At 37.8% G+C, this 20,083-nt stretch overlaps 1 protein-coding gene across 1 annotated transcript in view; it reads left to right on the plus strand.

The window, feature by feature from the left end:
- The first annotated feature begins 10,921 nt into the window (after window positions 1–10,921).
- LOC148023545 (Survival protein SurE-like phosphatase/nucleotidase) overlaps window positions 10,922–20,083 on the plus strand; it is a 36,701-nt gene continuing 27,539 nt past the window's right edge. Inside the window, exons 1-8 of the mRNA XM_087696530.1 lie at window positions 10,922–11,813; window positions 12,218–12,312; window positions 12,427–12,494; window positions 12,588–12,631; window positions 13,395–13,472; window positions 13,573–13,726; window positions 13,848–13,988; window positions 14,356–14,469. Of these exons, the coding sequence (XP_087552656.1) occupies window positions 11,497–11,813; window positions 12,218–12,312; window positions 12,427–12,494; window positions 12,588–12,631; window positions 13,395–13,472; window positions 13,573–13,726; window positions 13,848–13,988; window positions 14,356–14,469 (1,011 nt within the window). The 5' untranslated portion in view covers window positions 10,922–11,496. The remainder of the gene's footprint in view (window positions 11,814–12,217; window positions 12,313–12,426; window positions 12,495–12,587; window positions 12,632–13,394; window positions 13,473–13,572; window positions 13,727–13,847; window positions 13,989–14,355; window positions 14,470–20,083) is intronic.

Here is a 20,083-nt window from a genome sequence, read left to right on the forward strand (position 1 = left end):
AATTTAATTAAAAGGGGGAGGGGGAAAAGAAAGATAGAGATTATAAGTGAGAGAGAGGGGAGGGGGTTTTAATTTTGAGAGAGAGAGAGAGAGAGAGAGAGAGAGAGAGAGAGAGAGAGAGAAGGGGCTTTTAATTGAAAAAGGGAGGGGGAAGAGAAAATGAGGGATTACACATGAGAAAGAGGGGAGGGGAGGGGGTTTTGATTAAGAAAGGGAGGTTTGGAAAAGGGGATAGGTTCGAGAAGCCCTCTAGAGGTTGGGGGCTTTTCGAACCTACAACGAAAATAATATAGTAGTAACACGTGGATAGACCACGATATTATTTTAATCAACATGTTTTTTATCACTTTGGGAGTCACATGGATGCACCTTATTATGATTAAGGATATTATAATGAAATAGGTGCCATGAATATTGCCATTGATATTGTACAAGTGAACTATCAATCAAGCTACCTATGGTTATCATCAAAATTTGAGGCATTACTTAGCTAGACTACTTTTCTTAAGATAAGGTTGACTAATTGAGGCTATGTTAGGCTACAATGGAAGTTTTTAATGGATTCTTAAGGTGCAATACCATGGATTAGAAAATATAAGTCAATAATCTCGCTAGATAGTGCTTGTGGATTCTATTACAGCAAGTGAACCTTCAACTACACTCTTCAGGTAGCACCATATCCTATACTTTGATAATTAAATGAAGGCATTGTATTGTGCGAGTGATGCTCTATCCTCTCAAGCATTATAATGTGGCTTCTTAGCCCATAGACAAGGCGATAGTATGTGATGGACTAGCATCCTTGCCCATTGGTTTTGCTCTTATGCCACTAGCCTATACACAAGGCGATAGTATGTGATGGACTAGCATCCTTGCCCATTGATTTTGTACTTATGCCACCATTGATTCCCCCCAAAAGCTTGGCACTACCATGTCTATCATCAATTGCATCATTTGAGCCCCCCCCCCCCCCCCCCCCCGGGCAGGTAGTATGACCATCTTACTCATCATCTGAGCTCATCTCATCAACTAACTAACTAGCTCATAGGAAGGGTACGACGTGATCACTATGACCCATGCTAATAATTTAGAACATATGACTACCCTCCTATTTTTGAAACCCTTCTCGAGCAGTTCTTGACATGATTGTCAAACTACATACCCTACAAAAGTTCTTTCTTCTCTCAGGGCAATTCATTATGATGTCATCCCTGCTGTTGATTTGTTTGTCTTGTGCGTACGATCGTTGCAACTTGCAATGGCACCATTTTATATATGTATAATCAACTTTGACACTCATGGATAACAAGCACTTGGTTGCAATTCTTATATAAGGGAATGTTGACATGTATGCATTAATACACAACCTTGTGCTTTGACACGAAGGTTGATCAATATTCATGGAATGCATAATAGAAACACAAGCACTATAATTTCTTGTGGTTATGTTTCATCTACTTGCATGCTTACATGGGCCAAGCTGGCTCTTCATTTTATGCATTTGTTGTAGTTTTTTAATTTGAGACAAGCAGCAGTATGGATGAAGACGACATCATACAATATTGTTTTAGATTAGCCATATATATGTATGTGAGGATTGATACTGACACATAGACAAAACTCATAGGATGTAATGGTTATTGACCTTTATGTTTTTGGACAACTAACCATCTATATCATGTGGCTTGAATGATTTGATTTGGCATGCCTCCACTAGATTGGTCAATGGTGGATGAAAGTCTAGTCTTGGAGTTCAACTCAATGTATGCTTAGTCGATGATCTAGTGATGTGACTACTCAATGATTAATAATCACTAAGTCGCTCATGGTTAATCCTACTTAGTGTGACTGGTTGACTAAGACTTTATGGACTGCCAATGTTGACATAAAACCCTTCCATCCTTTAGATGGTCACAACTAGATACAACTCATGCAATTGGTACAACTATGCAAATTTTTTATCCTACTAATGCTTTTATCTTGTTGGTCGACAATATGATTTTTATGCTTAGGTTCACCCTCTTTTTGTCCTAGTAATGTCATTATTGTTATAGATGCATTAGTAATTCATACTACACATTCATTATTGGTAAACTACATGCATCAATTCTTTAGTCAAATATTAGTAATATCTTTGTCCTTTGCTTACTATGATGTTATGATAATCAAAATTGCAAATGTTCTATGTGTAACCCTAGCAAGGATATAGGATATCACAAGGAGTACATTGGACTCAAGCTTACTTGCGTGGTTATAATAGCTTGTGTGTCTATCTTTAAGATGTTGTCTTGGACATGAATTGCCTACATTAGGTGTGAGAAACCCTCACTAAAAGGCTTTCGAGCATGTGTGTTGATAAATTTGTGGTATGACAAAACCATGCTTTTATGAATGTGCCATTGACGTGGCACATGCTATATGAAATTCTAATTTTGAACAATTGTGGGATTACCTCAAAGTAGGCCTAACCTTTGTTATTAATTGCTTATTATTATTCCCATGTTTATTTGAGATTATAACTTGTAAGGGAACTTATATGTATGCATTTTTAAACTCATTGATCAATGGGACTTCCTCGAGTTTTATAAGTTATTGGTCTTTGTCTTTTATACATAACAATAACTAGTGTTTGGTCACTTCGCGGGAACTTTGTTACCACAAAGCAGCAAGCGAAGTTGTTGGGCGGTAACATGGCAAACTTCACTCAACAATCCATTTCTCCTCTTTCTCTCTCCTATTTTCCCCTTTGTTTCTAAAATTTTATATTCTCTCTCTCTCTCTCTCTCTCTCTCTCTTTCTCTCTCCTTTTCTTCTCCCCCTTTCTCTCCCCCCTTTTCTTCTCCCCCCTCTTTCCTCTCTTTTCCTTCTCTTGCCTTCTCTTTTTTCATTTTTATTATTCTCTCTCTCTCTTCATTCTCTCTTAAAAAAATTTATTTACTCTCTCTCTTTTAAATATTTTATTTCCTCTCTCTATAATACTCTCTTTGTGTTCATATTCTCTCTCTTCTTCTTTTCTCTCTCTCTCTCCTCTTTTTTTCTTTTTAGTTCTCTCTTTTAAATTTTATATTTTCTCTCTCTATAATTCTCTCTCTGTGTGCCCCCTCTCTCTTATTATTATTATTCTCTCTCCATTCCCCCTCTCTCTCTACCTTATATTTTAGTTTATTTTCTCTCATCTCCTCTCTCTCTCTCCCCCCTCTCCCATCTTTTCCTTCTATTTCTCCCTCCTTTTTTTCCTTTTTAGTTCTCTCTCTCTCTTTTAAATTTTATATTTCCTCTCTATAATTCTCTCTATTAGCTCCTCGGCCCCTCTATCTCTCTCTCCCTCTTCATTTTCTCTTTAATTTTTTTATTTTCTTTCTTTATATTTATATTTTCTTCTTCTTTTTCTCTCTCTTTATAATTCTCTCTCCCCCTTCTCTCCTCCTTTTCCTTCTATCTCTCTCTCTCTATCTTTTAAATTTTATATTTAATCTCTCTCTATTCCCCTCTCTTTCTCATCTCTCTTTCAAGGTATGTGAAAAACTATGTTGAAAATAGTTTAAATTAAAAATGGTTTTTAAAAATGTTAATTAAAAGAAAAATGAAAATTTTAAAAAACTTTTAACAATACTAAATTAAAAGAGGAGGAAAAAAAGACAAAAAGTTGAATTTAACTAAAAGAGAGGGAAAGAGAGAGAAACTTTTGATTAAAAAAAGGGGAGAAAGAGACATTTGTGAAAAGTTTGATTTAACTCTATGCGTGTGTGTGTGTGTGTGAGATTAAAAAGGGGAGAGAGAAGAGAGAGGGAGTGATTAAACGTGAGAGAAAATGGGTTTTGATTAAAAAAGGGAGGTTTGGGAAGCTCTCTAGAGGTTTGGGGCTTTCAGAACTTGCACTCAAAATAATATAGTAGCAAGATTTGTTAGGATCATATATCTAACCCTCATGATGAGTACATGTATGTATGTTTGTATGTGTAGGTGTACATGTGTGTATTTGTATATTTGGATTTTGATTGATAATATAAATATTATTTAGACTTTATCCTACTATTAGTAGATTCCTTGGATATGAACTCTTAATTTATTGGAATTTATATTTTGATGTTATTTCTTTTTTATTTATATTTTTTAAGGAATATACTGATTATAATTTAGTTGTATGAGTTTTTTTATTTTTTAATAGCAATCTCATTATTTAAATGTACAATCTATATCTTAATATATTGCTTACAATTAGTTATTGAGTGTGAGCTAATTTATTAATTTTCAAATAATACTACATGTTTCAATTTTTGAAGGAAAGTTCACCCCCCACCCCCCCCCACCCCCCCCCTTATTGATCATTGGGATGTGCATCTTTATTTGAATCCACTCTAACTACCAACTTATGTTTCCACAACCTCTACCAATCTTTAGTTGGATGTTGTGGTAGTGATAATAGGTTGCAAACGAACAATACAAAAATACTAAGCTAATACTCATGTGCTTTAGAAGACTAAACTGGAATAGTGGTGGCTTTCATCTCCATGCATGCTATAGAGATTGCAAGGCCTTTCCAATAAATAGCATTCATTGCTTGTGCAACCTTACCATTCATTTGACATTGCCTACTTAATGCATGCTATAGAGATTGCAAGGACTTTCTAATAAATAACATTCATTGCTTGTGCAACCTTACCACTCGTTTGATATTGCCTACTTGATGATGCTTTTACTTTTGCTAACCATTTGATGGGATAATAAAACTTGATTCTCTTGCTTAATGTTTCCTCTTAAATTCAAATTACCTAGAATATATATCCAATCATTTCTAAGGATTGAGCATCCTCAAAGTAGTTGCCCTTTCTTGTTCTTATGCTAGAGAGTGATACATGGCAAGTACTTGCATTTTGGTGTTTAAGAAAATACTTCATTCCTAATATTTTGTGCGTCAACATGTGTAACATTATGTTTTCTCCTCAACATGTGTAACAATATGTTTTCTTCTCATATGGTTGTTCCTCAACCAGCAAGTTATAGTTTTTATCTTGCATGTTTTGTGCAAGATAACAAAAAGCAACCATGCATTTATGCAAGCATGCTTGTTGTCTTGTAGGTACAATATAATAAAATTCATGTTGCTTGCTTTGAGAAACTATGCTACATAAATCTTGTTGAGTGATGTGATGCATTGATTACAACATTATTGTTGAGCCTTCAAAACCATATTTAGTTTTCCTAATTGAGGCGTTTCGTTCACAAAAGGGCAATATCAAGAAAAGCCAATGTAGTACTTCCAAACAAAGATTTGAGACCTTCTTGCCAACTCTATAGAAGTTGCAAATTTGGAGGGTAAGATGACTTGGAGAGTCCTTATGTGCATAGTAGCATTTGTAATGCACATAAACTTATTATTAAGTAGATACTAAAGACACTAATGCGATCATAACAACATGTTTCATTGCTTGAAAGATAATTAGGAAGGTAGAAGGATTTCTGAATGTGCCAATAGATTAAATGTAGAAAAAGTGAGTATTAACTTAAATATAACTTGTGTAATGTTATTGAATACACAAAATTTACCATTGTTGTTAAGCATGTTACAACTTTCTTGCATTAAGAAACATTTTACAAGATGATAAATAAAATTCAAAACTTGACCATACTCTTTGACATACTAAAGTTTGGCAAAACATTGATTATGCTTTTATTAATGCTGGACTTCTATCATGCATGCAATTGAATAAAAATTAAGCATGCATATCTTCATAATGTGTGCGTGCATCTTTATGGTATAACAAACAAAGATTTGAGAGACTCGTACCATTTATAAATGATTGCAAACATGAAGTAGAATAATACGACTTTGAAAGTTGCTTATGCACGTCACCCTTTATAATAGTCAATGTCAACTTACTATTAATGGACATTGCAATTTTAGTGCAATCATATTGTGATTACTTATAAATTGAGTGTGAAGTGAATCCTAACATCATTGCTAAGAGTATGACAAACAAAACCAAAAACTTTGACATACTCAGTGGACATATTAAAATACTGGTAAAATGCTCATTATACTTTTAAAATGTTGGACTTTCATTATCCATATAAATGTATATGTGGTTTTAGGAAATTGGTGCTTATACATATTTTTTATTATAACGCAACCAATGCTAATTGTCTCATTATGAATTTTCAAAAGTTCTATCTTGAGAACAGAAACTTGACATGATCACTAGGATTGTTTTGTTCTCACAAGTGAAAACAAATAGGGATAACATAATCCTAAGTGTGCATTTTAGAAGTAATCTATTTTTCTATGCAAGTTGACAATGTTTGATATTGACATAGATATAAGAAAATAAAATTATAAAACGATTACTTATCTTTCCTTGAAAACATTAGGGTATTAGAAGCCTATGCAAGGCCAATGAGTTCGAACTAATTATTATGAGGGTTACAATGTATCATGTATACATGCAAAGCAACATGTAGCATTCCGTTAGATTGCTCTCCTATATTAAAATGTAAAATGGGAGGAACATTGAGATTGATGCAAGCCAGTGTATTTACAACCACACACTACTTTCAAGGGAAATTTAATACTCCAAAGCTCCAACCCAAAGTTTTACAGCACATATCACAACCAAAAATAGGTAAAAACTTGATGAAGAATGCACATGCCTCAACTAAAGGAGTTAAAACAAACAAGAAAAGAAAGATACATAGACCCCTAAATTCTAAATCACTTTGGAGGCTCATGTGAAATCTCTTTACATTGAGTGTCTTGAAAGGAACAATTGTGCACAAAAGTTTGGGGTAAATGCTACTTTTGTATTATGACATGAAATGCAATAAAATTTGAGATGAAACAATAGTGTAAGAAAATCTAGTGTAGATAGATGTGGTAAAAAAACATTCATTTTATCAATGTTATTTGACCATTTGTTGGGGTTAAAGTTTTTAAAGAAGTACAACATGTTTGGAACGGATATCCATGTTGTCAATGCTCGAAAAGGAAAGGAAGTTCAAGGACTTTAAACCCGTGAGATGACGCCTAGGAAAGCTTGAAATGTCATGCGCAAGGTAGGGAAGTGACATGTTAACTAGATCATCAATTGGATAAGAAAAAGGAAGGATATCATAGATTACCAATGTATATGCAAACAAATAGAGTTTTGATGGACAATGCTAGGGTTGAAAAAGTGACATTGAAGATTAGGAAATTTATAGTACAAAATCATTAGGATCGTGGGGGGAAGAGAGAATGGAAGAAATAGTTGATCTAAATGAAATCCAGAGAGAAGGATAACAAATGCCAAGTCACGGAGACTAGATAACCAAATGGCTTGCAAATAGTAATGTTGGTTTACTTTCTTTATATGACAAATAGTGGAGCCATGAGCTTTGAGGTTGTCAGGAGAGAGAGAGAGAGAGAGAGAGAGAGAGAGAGAGAGAGAGAGAGAGAGAGAGAGAGAGAGAGAGAGAGAGAGAGAGAGAGAGAGAGAGAGAGAGAGAGAGAGAGAGAGAGAGAGAGAGAGTGTGTGTGTGTGTGTGTGTGTGTTTGTATATCAATTAGAAGAGACAAACAAGGCAACTTGACCTCTCATTATGTTAAGATTTTGTAGGTTTTTTCTTAATGCATAATCAATAATAAATATATTGATGAAAGCTTACATCATAAAGAAGAAGCAAGGCACTACCCCTCAAGCACCTTTCCCAATGCTAAGAAGATGTCATATGTTATTGACAACTTGAAACTTTGCTCATATACGAGTTTGACACGTGTGCAATATTCTAATTTCTACCTTCAAAAACAGTGATTGAAGTGGATATCATGGGAAAGAAAATAACAAGCCTAAAATACTTTATAGGGTGAGACAAGAAGACTCGACCTTGGATAAGTTTCCTTAATAGCTTGAGTAGATTGAGATACTACCGATGAGAAACTCAAAAAGCAAATCATTGGCATGTGAGAAAAGTAATTATGCTAGGATGCTAATGTTATACTTGGGACATAAAGGAGAAAATGTAGATGCCACACAATTTGCAAGTGTATAGTTGTTAAATACCTCTCTTCAAATGGCTAACCGAATACCTTCTCTAGATTTTTATTAGTCTTGCATATTTTATCATTTATTATGCTATAATGTGATTCTCCTTTTCCCTTATTGTGTTCCATGTTATGTACCTATTGTTTTGGTAGAACCCATAGAATTGGTCAATAGTTGGGGTGGGAGAGTGGGTTCCAAAAACATGGTAAACTAGGATCAAAACATGCTTCAAAATACAATCTGGCATTTTTTATTGATACCAACTAGCGGCCACCATATTTTTCTTCCCTCCATAGCTTCATACAAACTCCCTCGAAAGGGACTCTACTTTCTTCCAACATGTACGTGAGAATGTCAACACACATCCTACAAACCTTGTGCAAAGAGGGCAATATGCTTTGCACTATTAGCAACATTCTAGCTAATTGGCCCTTTCCATCCTTGTGGCTTCATCTTGACCTTTCCAATAGCCAGTTTAATTGAGACATTCAAGATATTGCACGATAGTGCTATGCCAAATGACCTTAAATCCAAGGTCCATTAAGCATAGGTTGATCATCCAAAGCAATGTAGAACACCTTACTTGGGGGTTAACTTGGAACCCAATATAGTTGAAAAATCATCACGTACTTACTAGCAAGGCCTTCATTAAGTGCTCCTTGGCTTCAATGAGGTTTGAATTGTCATCAACGACCATTAGCATTAAAAACTTATCCTAATCGGGTAGTTTTATGCCTTTCATCAGGCCTTGATCCATTTGCCCATGAGTAACTCTTAGTAGAGGTTCAATGGCAGCAGCTAGTAAGAAGAGGAGAGGCACAAGGAGGCACTACTCTTGTTGTGCTTTTAAGCTCAAAGCCTTTTTGAGAGGGATGGCCATTTAACGATACTTTGGCCATGGCATGACAAAATAGCACCTTCAACATCATATGGAAGCCTCCTTGAAGCTAAGTACCTCAAGGACCTTGAGCATGAAGCCCTCATGGATATCTTAGGTAATGACATACGTAGGTTGTTGAATAGTTTCACATAAAAGTGGGAGGTGGTAGCCTTTGGGAACATAGGCCTAATAAAAGTAATCCCAAAGATGGTTGCATGAGCTAAACCCAAGGATTGTTTACCCTTAACAATGTTAGAAATTGCATATAAAATCATGGAAAAGGTACTTGTATGGAGGACTAAATTCTTGCTTTTAGAGTTGCTACACCCAAGCAACAGGGATTCATAAACGAAAGGAAGGTACAAGACCCAATCCTTAACTTGAATATATTAATTGATGTATCAACTTAAAAAGAGAAAATGTTCTAACTAATATGATATCGAAAAAGCTTATGACAAAGATATGAAGTTAAGGATGCTCACATTTAATGGGCCAATATCAATTCTAGAAGCTAACATCCAAAATAATGACAACCATGCACAATCTATGTTCATTTTGGAAGAAGAAAGGATTGGATTGTCGTGTGCTCCTTCGAATGATTGCAACATGTAGATTGAATCGTGCAAGAGTAATAAGCAAAACAAAAGAGGGCCATTAAACATTCACATACATCATAGAAGGGATTTTGGCCTAATGCTAAAGTTAGATCTACCCATTTTCCTTGTGCCACGTGAGTATGCTTGGAAAAGATTAATTGCTTTCATGTGTTCTCCTTTTGCCCTGCAAACATGTTTTGGTAGATGTCACTACAATTCTCCTTATACCATCCAATAGACATGGGAGTTAAAACCTTCCCCACATGCTAGAAATCGTGCTTCTCTAAACTAGTAAGGGCAAGTAACCCACCCATGAACTTTTAAGACTTAGAAGGCTAGATGCATTGCATGCTAGAAAGACATGGCATGCATTGCTCTCACTCTAAAAGGCTTGGCTTGTATTTCTATCTTCATCTTTGTCTTTATGTCTTTTGTGTCTTTACCTCTCGAGTACAAATGCTATGTATCTTACATATGGACATATGCACACATTGTAAACATTTCACACACACACACACACACACACACACACACAATGTTACATTTTGCATACTAAGGTAAACTTTAATAAAATTGTGTGCAAACTCATGGATTGATACATGAACGAGTATCATATACAACAATGTGTAGTCTTTCAAGTTTGTAGGCAATGAACGTAAAGATAGCAACTCAATATTTCTAAAATATGTTATTTTTTGTCATTGGGAATGAATTTACCACCTCAATGGTAGCAAAAAACAACAAACATGGGTAGGCCTCTACTTGGTTCAAGGTTTTGATTGAAGCACCATTCTATAATGGGAGCATCTCAATGCTTTGTTTAGGACCATAAAAAGGCATAGCACCTAAACGCTAGCAAAAAAACAACCTGCATAGGCACGCCTCTACTTGGTTCAAGCTTTTGGTCGAAGTACCATTCCATAACGGGAATATCTCAAGGCTTTGTTTACTATAATAAAAGGCCCCCCCTTTTTGGAACTTCAAAGGAGCTGGCAAGGGCTTTGCTAAGTTCCTACCCCTTTTGAGGGCGTGACGGAACCCAACAACTTCAGGCTTTCCGTCTTTCGAGTATCTCTAGGGTTACTATCATACATGATACTGTTACCATGGATCGAAGCCTACTTAACGGGGCCGTCAAATGTGACGGCGGCCGGCAAGGCGAAGGGTCTGTCAGGGCTCGGTAAACGAGCGAGCGGGGGAGGGGGGGAGAGACACGCCCCGGGAGAGGGAGGGAATAAGTTCAACCACTAGCACCATCCATCCTTCCATCCTAATTTCCAGAAAAGAGAAAAGAAAAATGAAAAAACAAACAACAAACCATAATCCACCCCAATTTCCAAAAAGTTAAAAAGAAGAGAAAAGACAAACAAGCCATAACAATGGCAACTTGCAAGTAATAAAACAGCAACAACTAGCCTACAAGAGGATTTATAAGGCTTGCCCGTGAGAGAGAGAGAGAGAGAGGGCTCTTATAGGAGGTGGCCGGTCCCTCTTCTTTCACCTGCCATAGCTGCAGCCTCTCGCCCCTACAATTTACAAACCCTCGCCTCGTCTTCGTATTTTACTTCTCCTGCTTCTTATTATTGGCACCACAGGGCTCTCCCCCGCGGCCCTTAACCGACATTCGTCTACCCCGCCCTTTTCGCCAGGCTCCTCGCTCCATCTTTTTGGCTTCTCTCTGAAAAGCGCCGAGCAGAGAGCACTATAGCTTATGATCTTTCTGCAGTGCTAGCGGGGACACAATTATCGCCGGCACAGAAGAGAGAAGAAGAGCAAGCTCTGTTTTCATTTTTATTTTTGGTTTTTTGGAGGGTTAAGAAAAAGGGGGGGGGGGGGGGGGGGGAGAAAAAAAAGAGAGAAACGCAGTTAACAGGGAGTCGTCACCAGCGGCACATGAATCGGCTTCCTCGACTTGACTAATTTTTGGTATCGTCTTTGCGGTATCATCAGATATGTGAACCAGACCCCCTTGTTATCGCGAAATTCCAGTACTTCTATTACAATGGCTTTTGTGGACAATAGAATAGGGAGCCATCCTTCCTTAATCTCAAGCTTGAAGGATGTGTTGGTAAGCCGTCAAGGCCATGCATCAGGCGACCATCCCAACTCGGCTCATTCTGAAAGAGAGGTCATCAGTGCAGCAGGACCACAGCAACATCCAGAAGAGGAAGTCTCTACGAGTCTTCATCAAGTTGTGGACGGTCGCCCTTGCGTGTTGGTAACAAACGACGATGGCATCCAAGCGCCGGGATTAAGAGCACTCGTAGAAACCCTGGTGGATAGTGGCTCTTGCAATGTCTATGTCTGTGCCCCTGATTGGTATGTCCTTGCATACTCATTAGATGCACTCAAGCTCATGGTGTGCCTGTTCTTTTATGCACATCCGGGGATTGTTTTTCAAACAATGAACAATCTTATGTCAAATTGCTTGTCAGCTTTACGGAAACAGTTGTCCTTTGTTTTCGAGCGCACGCCCATTTTCCATACATCAATGCAAACACCATCTAGTCCTCTTGAAATGCATTGCTGGATCTATCGTGTCCTTTAAAGTTGGGTCTTCATCTTGGCTTAGAAGCTATCAATCAAAGTTTCGCTTGAGGGGTGATCTATTTTCCTCACGCAGCATCATCTTGACTTTTTAGGCAGTTCATTCGTGCATTTGTCAAGACTTCTGCATTGTACTGAACATAGAAGGATGCAATTTTAAATGGTGTTTTATGCAGCAATAAGTCTGGAGTTGGCCATTCTGTTACATTACGTGAGAAGATTGCTGCGTGCTCTGTTGATATTAAAGGAGCCATTGCTTATGAAGTCTCAGGTAGCACGCTTTGTAACTTAAGTCTGTTCGGCTTTCTCATTATCCAATCATTGTAAGCACTCATGACCCCATAGCTAGCTCAAGACACCAACATTCACTTTTTGCTTTATGCAGGAACACCTGCAGACTGTGTCTCACTTGGCTTATCAGGTCTGCTTTTTCCAGAAAGAAGTATAGCACTGGTATGGACCTTGGACACGATCCAGAATTCATTGTTATCAGTCCCCTGCTTATCTTACAGCTGAAATTTCGATGTCTTACATGGAGGGCTGCAGGTGCTCAGTGGAATTAACCGAGGATCAAATTGTGGATATCACATGTAACGTCAAATGATCATTCTCATGTTTCTTACACCTAAAAAGTAAAATGTGGTGGGAGATAAAAATGAGTAAAGTAAGTGCACGTGCAAAATTTTGTTGTAGGCCTTGGAGGTAATTGGTCAATGGTTTCAAATGTCATGTGGATATCGTGCTTGTTTTTCAACCTTTTCTGTGCAGGATGTGTTTACAGAAGTCAGTAAACACCAGGAGACCTTAGACAATGTTCAGTTGATGAACAGGTTTTTTGCATGCATCTTTCTACTTTAAAAATGTGCATGTGTGTGCACGTTAACATTTCTATGTTTGCATAGTATGTACATCTGAATAGAGAGGTCATCAGAGAGTCTTCTATGTTATGCATGATGATTGAAGCTTTGTGTTGAGACTCCCATGAATCAAACCCACATGTGTTAAGCATCTATAACCCTCCCTTTTTGTATATGTAGATTTTGATTGTTAGTATAGCTATCTCCAAGGTATATGTTGCTGGCCCATGCCCATGCACAGGTCATGAACAGATACTTGATGTGCTATTACAGAATTGGACCTAATATCCGTGCTTCTATGTATGCTTAGCAAATAAATGTTCTCCACTGACTGCAGTCAAAGTATGAATTGAATGGATGTATCAGTTTATAAGTCATTGTGTCTGGTTCCTTTTTTTTGGCTTTTCATTGTGTCTGCAGGGCGCTTCGCCTCTTTGGCAGAAAAGAACAATCAGAAGCTTACGCCTTAGTCTACACGTCATCTTTACTTTTGCAGATTTTACTCAGGAACTGTGGCAGGAGCTCGTGAAGCTTTAATTTGTGGTGTGCCATCAATCTCCCTCTCATTAAACTGGTACTCTTTGCCATTGCCCCTTTTGCTTGAGCCACATGGTCAGTTTTCCTTTATGGAATATAAAACTGACATTATTTTACTTCAATATGTTTTCTGTCAGGAAAAAGGGTGAAAGCAGTGAAAGAGACTTCAAAGTGGCGGCTGCCCTGTGCTTGCCCCTGATTTTTGCAGCTCTTTGTGATATTGATAAAGGATTATTCCCAAGGAAAATTTATTTTAATGTTGATGTTCCTAGTAATCCCTCAAAACATAAGGTAACTTAGTAAACTATCCGTCTTTTAAAGTCACTCGGAACTCTGTATCAACCTGATTGCTGAAGAGGGTTCATCTTCTTGTAGGTGGCTTACCGTTCGTTCGATTTGTTTCAATCTGCAGGGTTACAAAATTACAAAACAAGGAGCAGCCCGGCTGGCAGTCAAGTGGGTTCCAGTGTCCTCTCAAAAAGCCTTACCTGTCTGCAGGGAAAATGCCATTGGAGTCCGTCTAGCACAGCTAGGACTGGCTGCCTCTGCTGTGGTAAGTTCTCTTTCAACTGCAGAATAATATGCAGAACTCATCTGGAATGTGAGGTAGAAGATATTTCTGTTAAAAGCTCATGGAAAACTTGAGATCGTGATGTATTAGAAGTTATGATGCATGAATTTTATTGCATGTTTCAGTGCCTTGGGAAGTCTTAGTGGTGCCTTTGTATTTGCTCTTTACAGTAAAGAAAGATCATTGCTTGTTTTTCTGTTTGGGTCCACAAATGATGTTTATGCTTTGATGCAATCAAGTGAAATTTTTTTGACTATGACGTGAGATATAATGCACAACTTTCCTTAGCTGATGTAAAAAAGGTGGTGTGTGCAACTTTTGAACCTGATCATGGTTATGTTCTTTGCAGGGGGCAGCTCGCCGGATCAATTCTCCTGCAAAGAATGTGGAGATTGAGTCAGTTGCTGGTCCTGAGAATGGTCCTCAATCCAGTGTGCAGAAAAAAATGTATTTTCAGAATGAGGTATGTATATCCAGCATCGTTGTGTTTTTTCTTTTCCTGCTAGGGTCCAATACAATATGCTATGCTTAAGTTTTCTGGATACCTATTTTTGAACAATCTGCACAAGTTTTAAAATCTTGGTGGGTGACCTTTTGGCTTCTTTTGGTGATGCATGAGGGTGACCATCGCGGTCGCATGGGCTGCGCAAAACATGCGATACAACTACAGTCTAGTATATTTGATACAAAAAAGAGAGAGACCTATGAATCTATGATGAGGCATCACTATCATCATCATCATCATCATCATCATCATCAGAACCATCTGAGTGCTCATCAAGAGAGTTTGAAGATGACTCAGCATCGGATGATAAGACACACTCATACTCATCCTCATTGATGAGGTTACCATCATCATCATCATCATCCGATGATGGCTCCCTAGGTGGTAGCTATGTAGGCAAGGGGGGGATGTCATCATGAGGCATAGGATGTGAGCTATTGAAGCCTCGCCTTACATATGTCTGCAAGCCACTCGAACCCACCCTTCTCGATGATGGAGGGCGTCGAATGACCATGCTTTTACTACCACCTACTTAAACTCCTCGCCCACGAGCACACTGATTGCAAGTGTTAGAGTATCTGTTGCTATAAGCTCTCTATAGAGCTTTGGAAAATTCATCTCTTGCTTGTCCACCTCTTGATGTATACTCGGAAGAGTGGTGCCTGTTAACTTGAATGTATTAATATTCACCTACACAATGGAGTGATGCATGTAAGATTGTAAATGTTAAAGTCTAAATTGTAAAGTATAAACTTCAAACTTTATAGTTTAAAATAACAAATTTTAAATTTTACGGTTAAGTGTTTAAACTTTACTTGTGTTTGACTATCCACGCTCATTATAGCCCCTCATCATAGGTAAGTTAGTGCAGCAATAGACTAGCCGCTCTTAACTATCTTGTGCTAAGCCGATTGCAAATCGTTGTGTGAATGAGAGAATAGACACTCTAGTTTCTCTCACATGCATCCGAAGAGCAATCCTGGGCAAGGACCCTCATGGCTAAGGCTGAAGGGTCTCCAATGTGTATTCAAAGTTTTGCCACCAAAATAAAGGCTTCACAAGTGACTCTCTCCTTTAACAAGTAGATAAGGCATGCAAAAAGGAAGTGAAAAGGAGTTTATCCAAGACGCTTGAAGAGGCAATTAAATTTGCATTAATCAATGAAGATAATACGCGTCCAGGTGCACTCACTAGTCTTACCGATACAGAGCCCAAGACTAAGGAATTTGAAGTCTTAAAATTTGTAGGTAAATCCAAAAGAAAAATGCCATTCCTTAAGGGTAAGAAACAACCCTTTGAAAAGAAACAATATGTACGGCCGAAGCTAAGTTAAGATGACTTTGATAAGGCCAAAAAAGAAAGGCTGTGTTTCAATTGTCTATCCCCTAACTATGTTGCTTGGAATTGCCCTCAAAGAAAGAAGGGGGAAGATAAAGGAAAGGATAAGGACAAAGGCAAGGGAAAAGAGAAACAAATCCATGTAGTGCAGACCCTAGAATTAAAGGGGCATGAAAAGTATAAATCTTTAGTGCAGACCCTAGAGTGCATGGATTGATAGAAGCTGGAAAGAGGGTTAAAGTCACGACTGATGACTTTGCCACCCACAACTTCATAAATTATGCACTGGTCAAAAAGTTGAAACTTCCCCAACAAAAGAGTAAGCATCAATATGTTATTTGTATGATGCAAGGTCAGGATAATAAAATATGGAATACAATTATATCCAATTTGAAAATCGAGATCCAAGGATATAAAGATAAGCTTGATTTCCAAATTATGAATATGGAAAGAGCCGATATTGCTTTAGGGAGGGAGTGGCTATGGGGATTGGAACCATCCTTAAAGCGTAGTTATCATCATAATACACCGGAATTTGAAAGGGATGGTAAGACTTTTGTGATTGAAGGTGAACATGAAGTATTTGATAACCCTTTGATGTGTTCCCTTGAAGTTCAGAAGCTGATAAAGAAGGAAGTTTGTGAGGTATATATGTTATGGTCCCTTCCTGTACAAGACACTTTTACTTCTTGTAATATAAAGTAATAATTTTTTTATGTTTGTGAGTTGAATGTAAATAATGAATTAAGTGGTTTGTTAGATGAATTTAAAGATGTGTTTTCATCTGACTTACCTAGTGGCCTTCCATCGGATAGGGGTGATATAAATCACCCAATTGACATAGATAGGGATACATACCCAATTTCTAAACCATCTTACAGGCTAAGTGAAACATAGCACCAAGAAGTCGAAAGACAAATCAAGGATTATCTTGATAAGGGGTTTATACAACCCAACAATTCACTTTGGGCTTCGCCAATTTTATTGGCAAAGAAAAAAGATGGTTCTATGCGACTTTGTGTTGATTATAGAGCACTTAATAAGCTAACGGTGAAGAATAAGTTTCCTATGCCCAGAATGGAAGATCTTTTTGATCAATTACAAGGGGCAAAATTCTTCACAAAGATTGACTTAAGATCAAGCTATCATCGAGTAAGAATTAAGGCCTAGGATGTTCCTAAGACAGCATTTCGTACTAGATACGAGCACTATGATTTTTTGGTGATGTCTTTTGGTCTCACTAATGCACTGACTATTTTTATGAAGCTGATGAATAGTGTGTTACAGCCCTATCTAGGACACTTTGTAGTAGTCTTCTTGGATGATATCTTTATCTTTAGTAAATCAAGAGAAGAACATTTGGAACACTTATGGTTAGTATTCCAATTGTTAAAAACCCATTCCCTTTATGCGAAGAAAACTAAATGTGAATTCTTCGCACAAGAAGTTAAATACTTGGGGCATATTATCTTGAAAGAGGGAATCAAGATGGATCCAGAAAAAGTAAGGGCAATTATTGAATGGCCATCTCCAAGAAACCTGGAAGAGCTGCAAATCTTCCTAGGTTTATTTGGATTTTATCGTAGATTCATTCGAGATTATGCCAAGATAGCTATTTCAATGACGGACCAACTTAAAGGGAAAGGAAAGAGCTTTATCTGGGGAACATACTAAAATGAAAGGTTTTTAAAAACTTAAGGTGGCTATTGCTATAGCTCCAGTACTATTAAGTGTGGATTGCAATAAACCATTCGTTGTTGAAGCTGATGCCAATGATAGGGCAGTAGGCGCAGTCTTATTACAAGAAGATCGACCAGTTGCTTTTGAAAGAAAGAAATTAGACTGTGCAAAACGGAATTATTCTGTTTATGAGAGGGAGCTGCATGCAATAGTATATGCAATGAAGAAATGGAGGCACTATCTATACGGTGCCAAACTTTTGATATTGTTGGATCATCATGAAAGCATTAAGTTGCTTAATGACCAACCAGATCTACAAGGGTGTAAAGCCAGATGGGCCGAACTTCTCGAAGAGTTCGACTATGAGATAAGGTATAGAAAAGGAAAGTACAATATAGTGGCTAATGCGCTCAGTAGAATGCCCATCATAAATGAATTGAGTTTTACTCAGTTTACTTCTGATTTATTTGAATCCTTAAAAGGGAAATGCTAGGTTGATCCGGCATATTTGAACATATGGGAAGCAATAGAAAATGGGGATCCAAATGAAAGGGCCTCCACTGAGGAAGGAACATCTAAGGATGTTCATCAAGGAAATGGAGCATCAGGGGTTGCTTAAATGGGATTCAAATGGAAGAATTTTACCATTGATAATGGTTATTTACTCTACAAGGGTAGGGTATGTGTCCTGAAAGAGGAAGAAATAATACGCCAGATACTCTTTGAGTATCATGATACCCCTAGTGTGGGACATCCAGGAGTTAATAAGACTTATAGTCTTATTAAAAGGCAGTTCTATTGGCTTGGAATGAATAAGGACGTCCTTGACTATGTGGTCAAATGTAATAAATGCTAGGTTAATAAAGCTGAAAGATTAAAAATGGGAGGACTTTTCCATCCATTAGAGATCCCTTCGAGAAAATGAGAGAGTATCTCCATGGACTTTATTGTCGCGTTATCCAGGACACAGAGGGGGCATGACTTTGTGTGGGTGATTGTGGATAGGTTAACCAAAATGGCTAGGTTTATTCCAACTTCAATTGATGTCAAAACACCAGAATTGGCTAGATTGTTCATAGAGAACATATACCGATTGTATGGCCTTCCGGCAAATATAGTTTCTGATCGGGATAGAAAATTTGATAGTCAATTTTGGCGTGCTGTATTTAGGAAGTTGGATACCAAAGTTAGCATGAGCACAGCGGAGCACCCGCAAACTGATGGGCAAATTGAAAGGGTTAACCAAATTCTTATGCAATCCCTCTAACTCATTGGAGAATGTATCCTAGTATATAAAAACTTTTAATATTACTTTGCCTACAAGCAAGAGTAGCCAATCAACGAGAAATTCCCGTTGCACCACTTTGGGTTCAAAGTCAAAGAAAGTCCCCCCACATCAGCAATTTCACATCAACCATCTCTCGATTCACGAAGAAAGGAAGTGTGAAGGGGACTCGTAAAGAGGATATTAAAGGGTCAATATTTTGCATGCCATTAAACTAGCCCCTTCCATGGGAACAAGGATTGTCCACAAAACAAAAGCCAAGGCATTGGTAAATGCTATGAAAGGTCCAAGGATACTTTTTTAATTCTTCGCAAAGCATTACTTTGTTAACACAAGTAGTTGCCTAAGTTGTCCACTAGTGACATAAACCATATTTGGTATGTACAACCTTTTAAAGATCGCTAGTTTCATTACTAGCAAAGTCGACGTATGGGCAGTTTGCTTGAGGCCAAGTTTCCCACAATTGTATGGACTCCATGTGCAAGTCATTGTTTGGACTTGCTCGTGGAGGACATTGGGAAGCTCAAGTGGGTGAAGAGGATGGTCCGTAAAGCTACATCAATTGTCACCTTGTTTACGGTAAAGATAAAGGTGCTTGCGATGTATCGTGAGCATAGCACACTAGAGTTATTGCTGGAGCGCCTTTAACAATTCCAAAAGATAACATATGTAGAGTAATGTATGTGGACCCAAGGCTTGTGTCTTGATAAAAGGTCCTTGAACTCTTGCTAGAATGTATATAATGAAATCTTGCTTAATGAGCTTGTGCAAGGTCTCCATTTGATCGTCAGCTATAAACATCTTTCAAAACACTAATTGAACTTTACCTTAGTCTTAGGCTTGAAGCATAGCCTCGCTTACCAACCCATGCGCTTTCTCTTGAAGCATGGTTTGTATGTGTGCATGCATTGCAAGGCCTCAAGAAATTGATACAAATCAAAATATGTCTTTCACTCGGTAAATCATGAATCAATGTTCACTTCATTACATTCCTTCTTGTCCTTAAAGGAGGTAACATATATATGGTTGTGAGCACAAATAAAATGGGGAGTGCGAAGTTAGAGGGTTGCCATTTCATTGTCTTGAGTTGTGCTTGTAAAGTTGCCACAAGTGATGAGTCTACATCAGACATGAAGGATGTCACCACTTTAAGACGATGGTCACGTGTGCATAAGCTTGGGCAAAGTCGAGTGGATATTCTTTGTACGTCGGGGCTCACTCATGATAGGAACCTCAAATGTGCATTGTGAGAAGCCATGGTGACGAGAT

The sequence above is a fragment of the Lygodium microphyllum genome, chromosome 16 (genome assembly GCF_053477565.2).
Source record: "Lygodium microphyllum isolate KBCC chromosome 16, Lygodium_microphyllum_v1.1.10, whole genome shotgun sequence".
NCBI classification, from domain to species: Eukaryota; Viridiplantae; Streptophyta; class Polypodiopsida; order Schizaeales; family Lygodiaceae; genus Lygodium; species Lygodium microphyllum.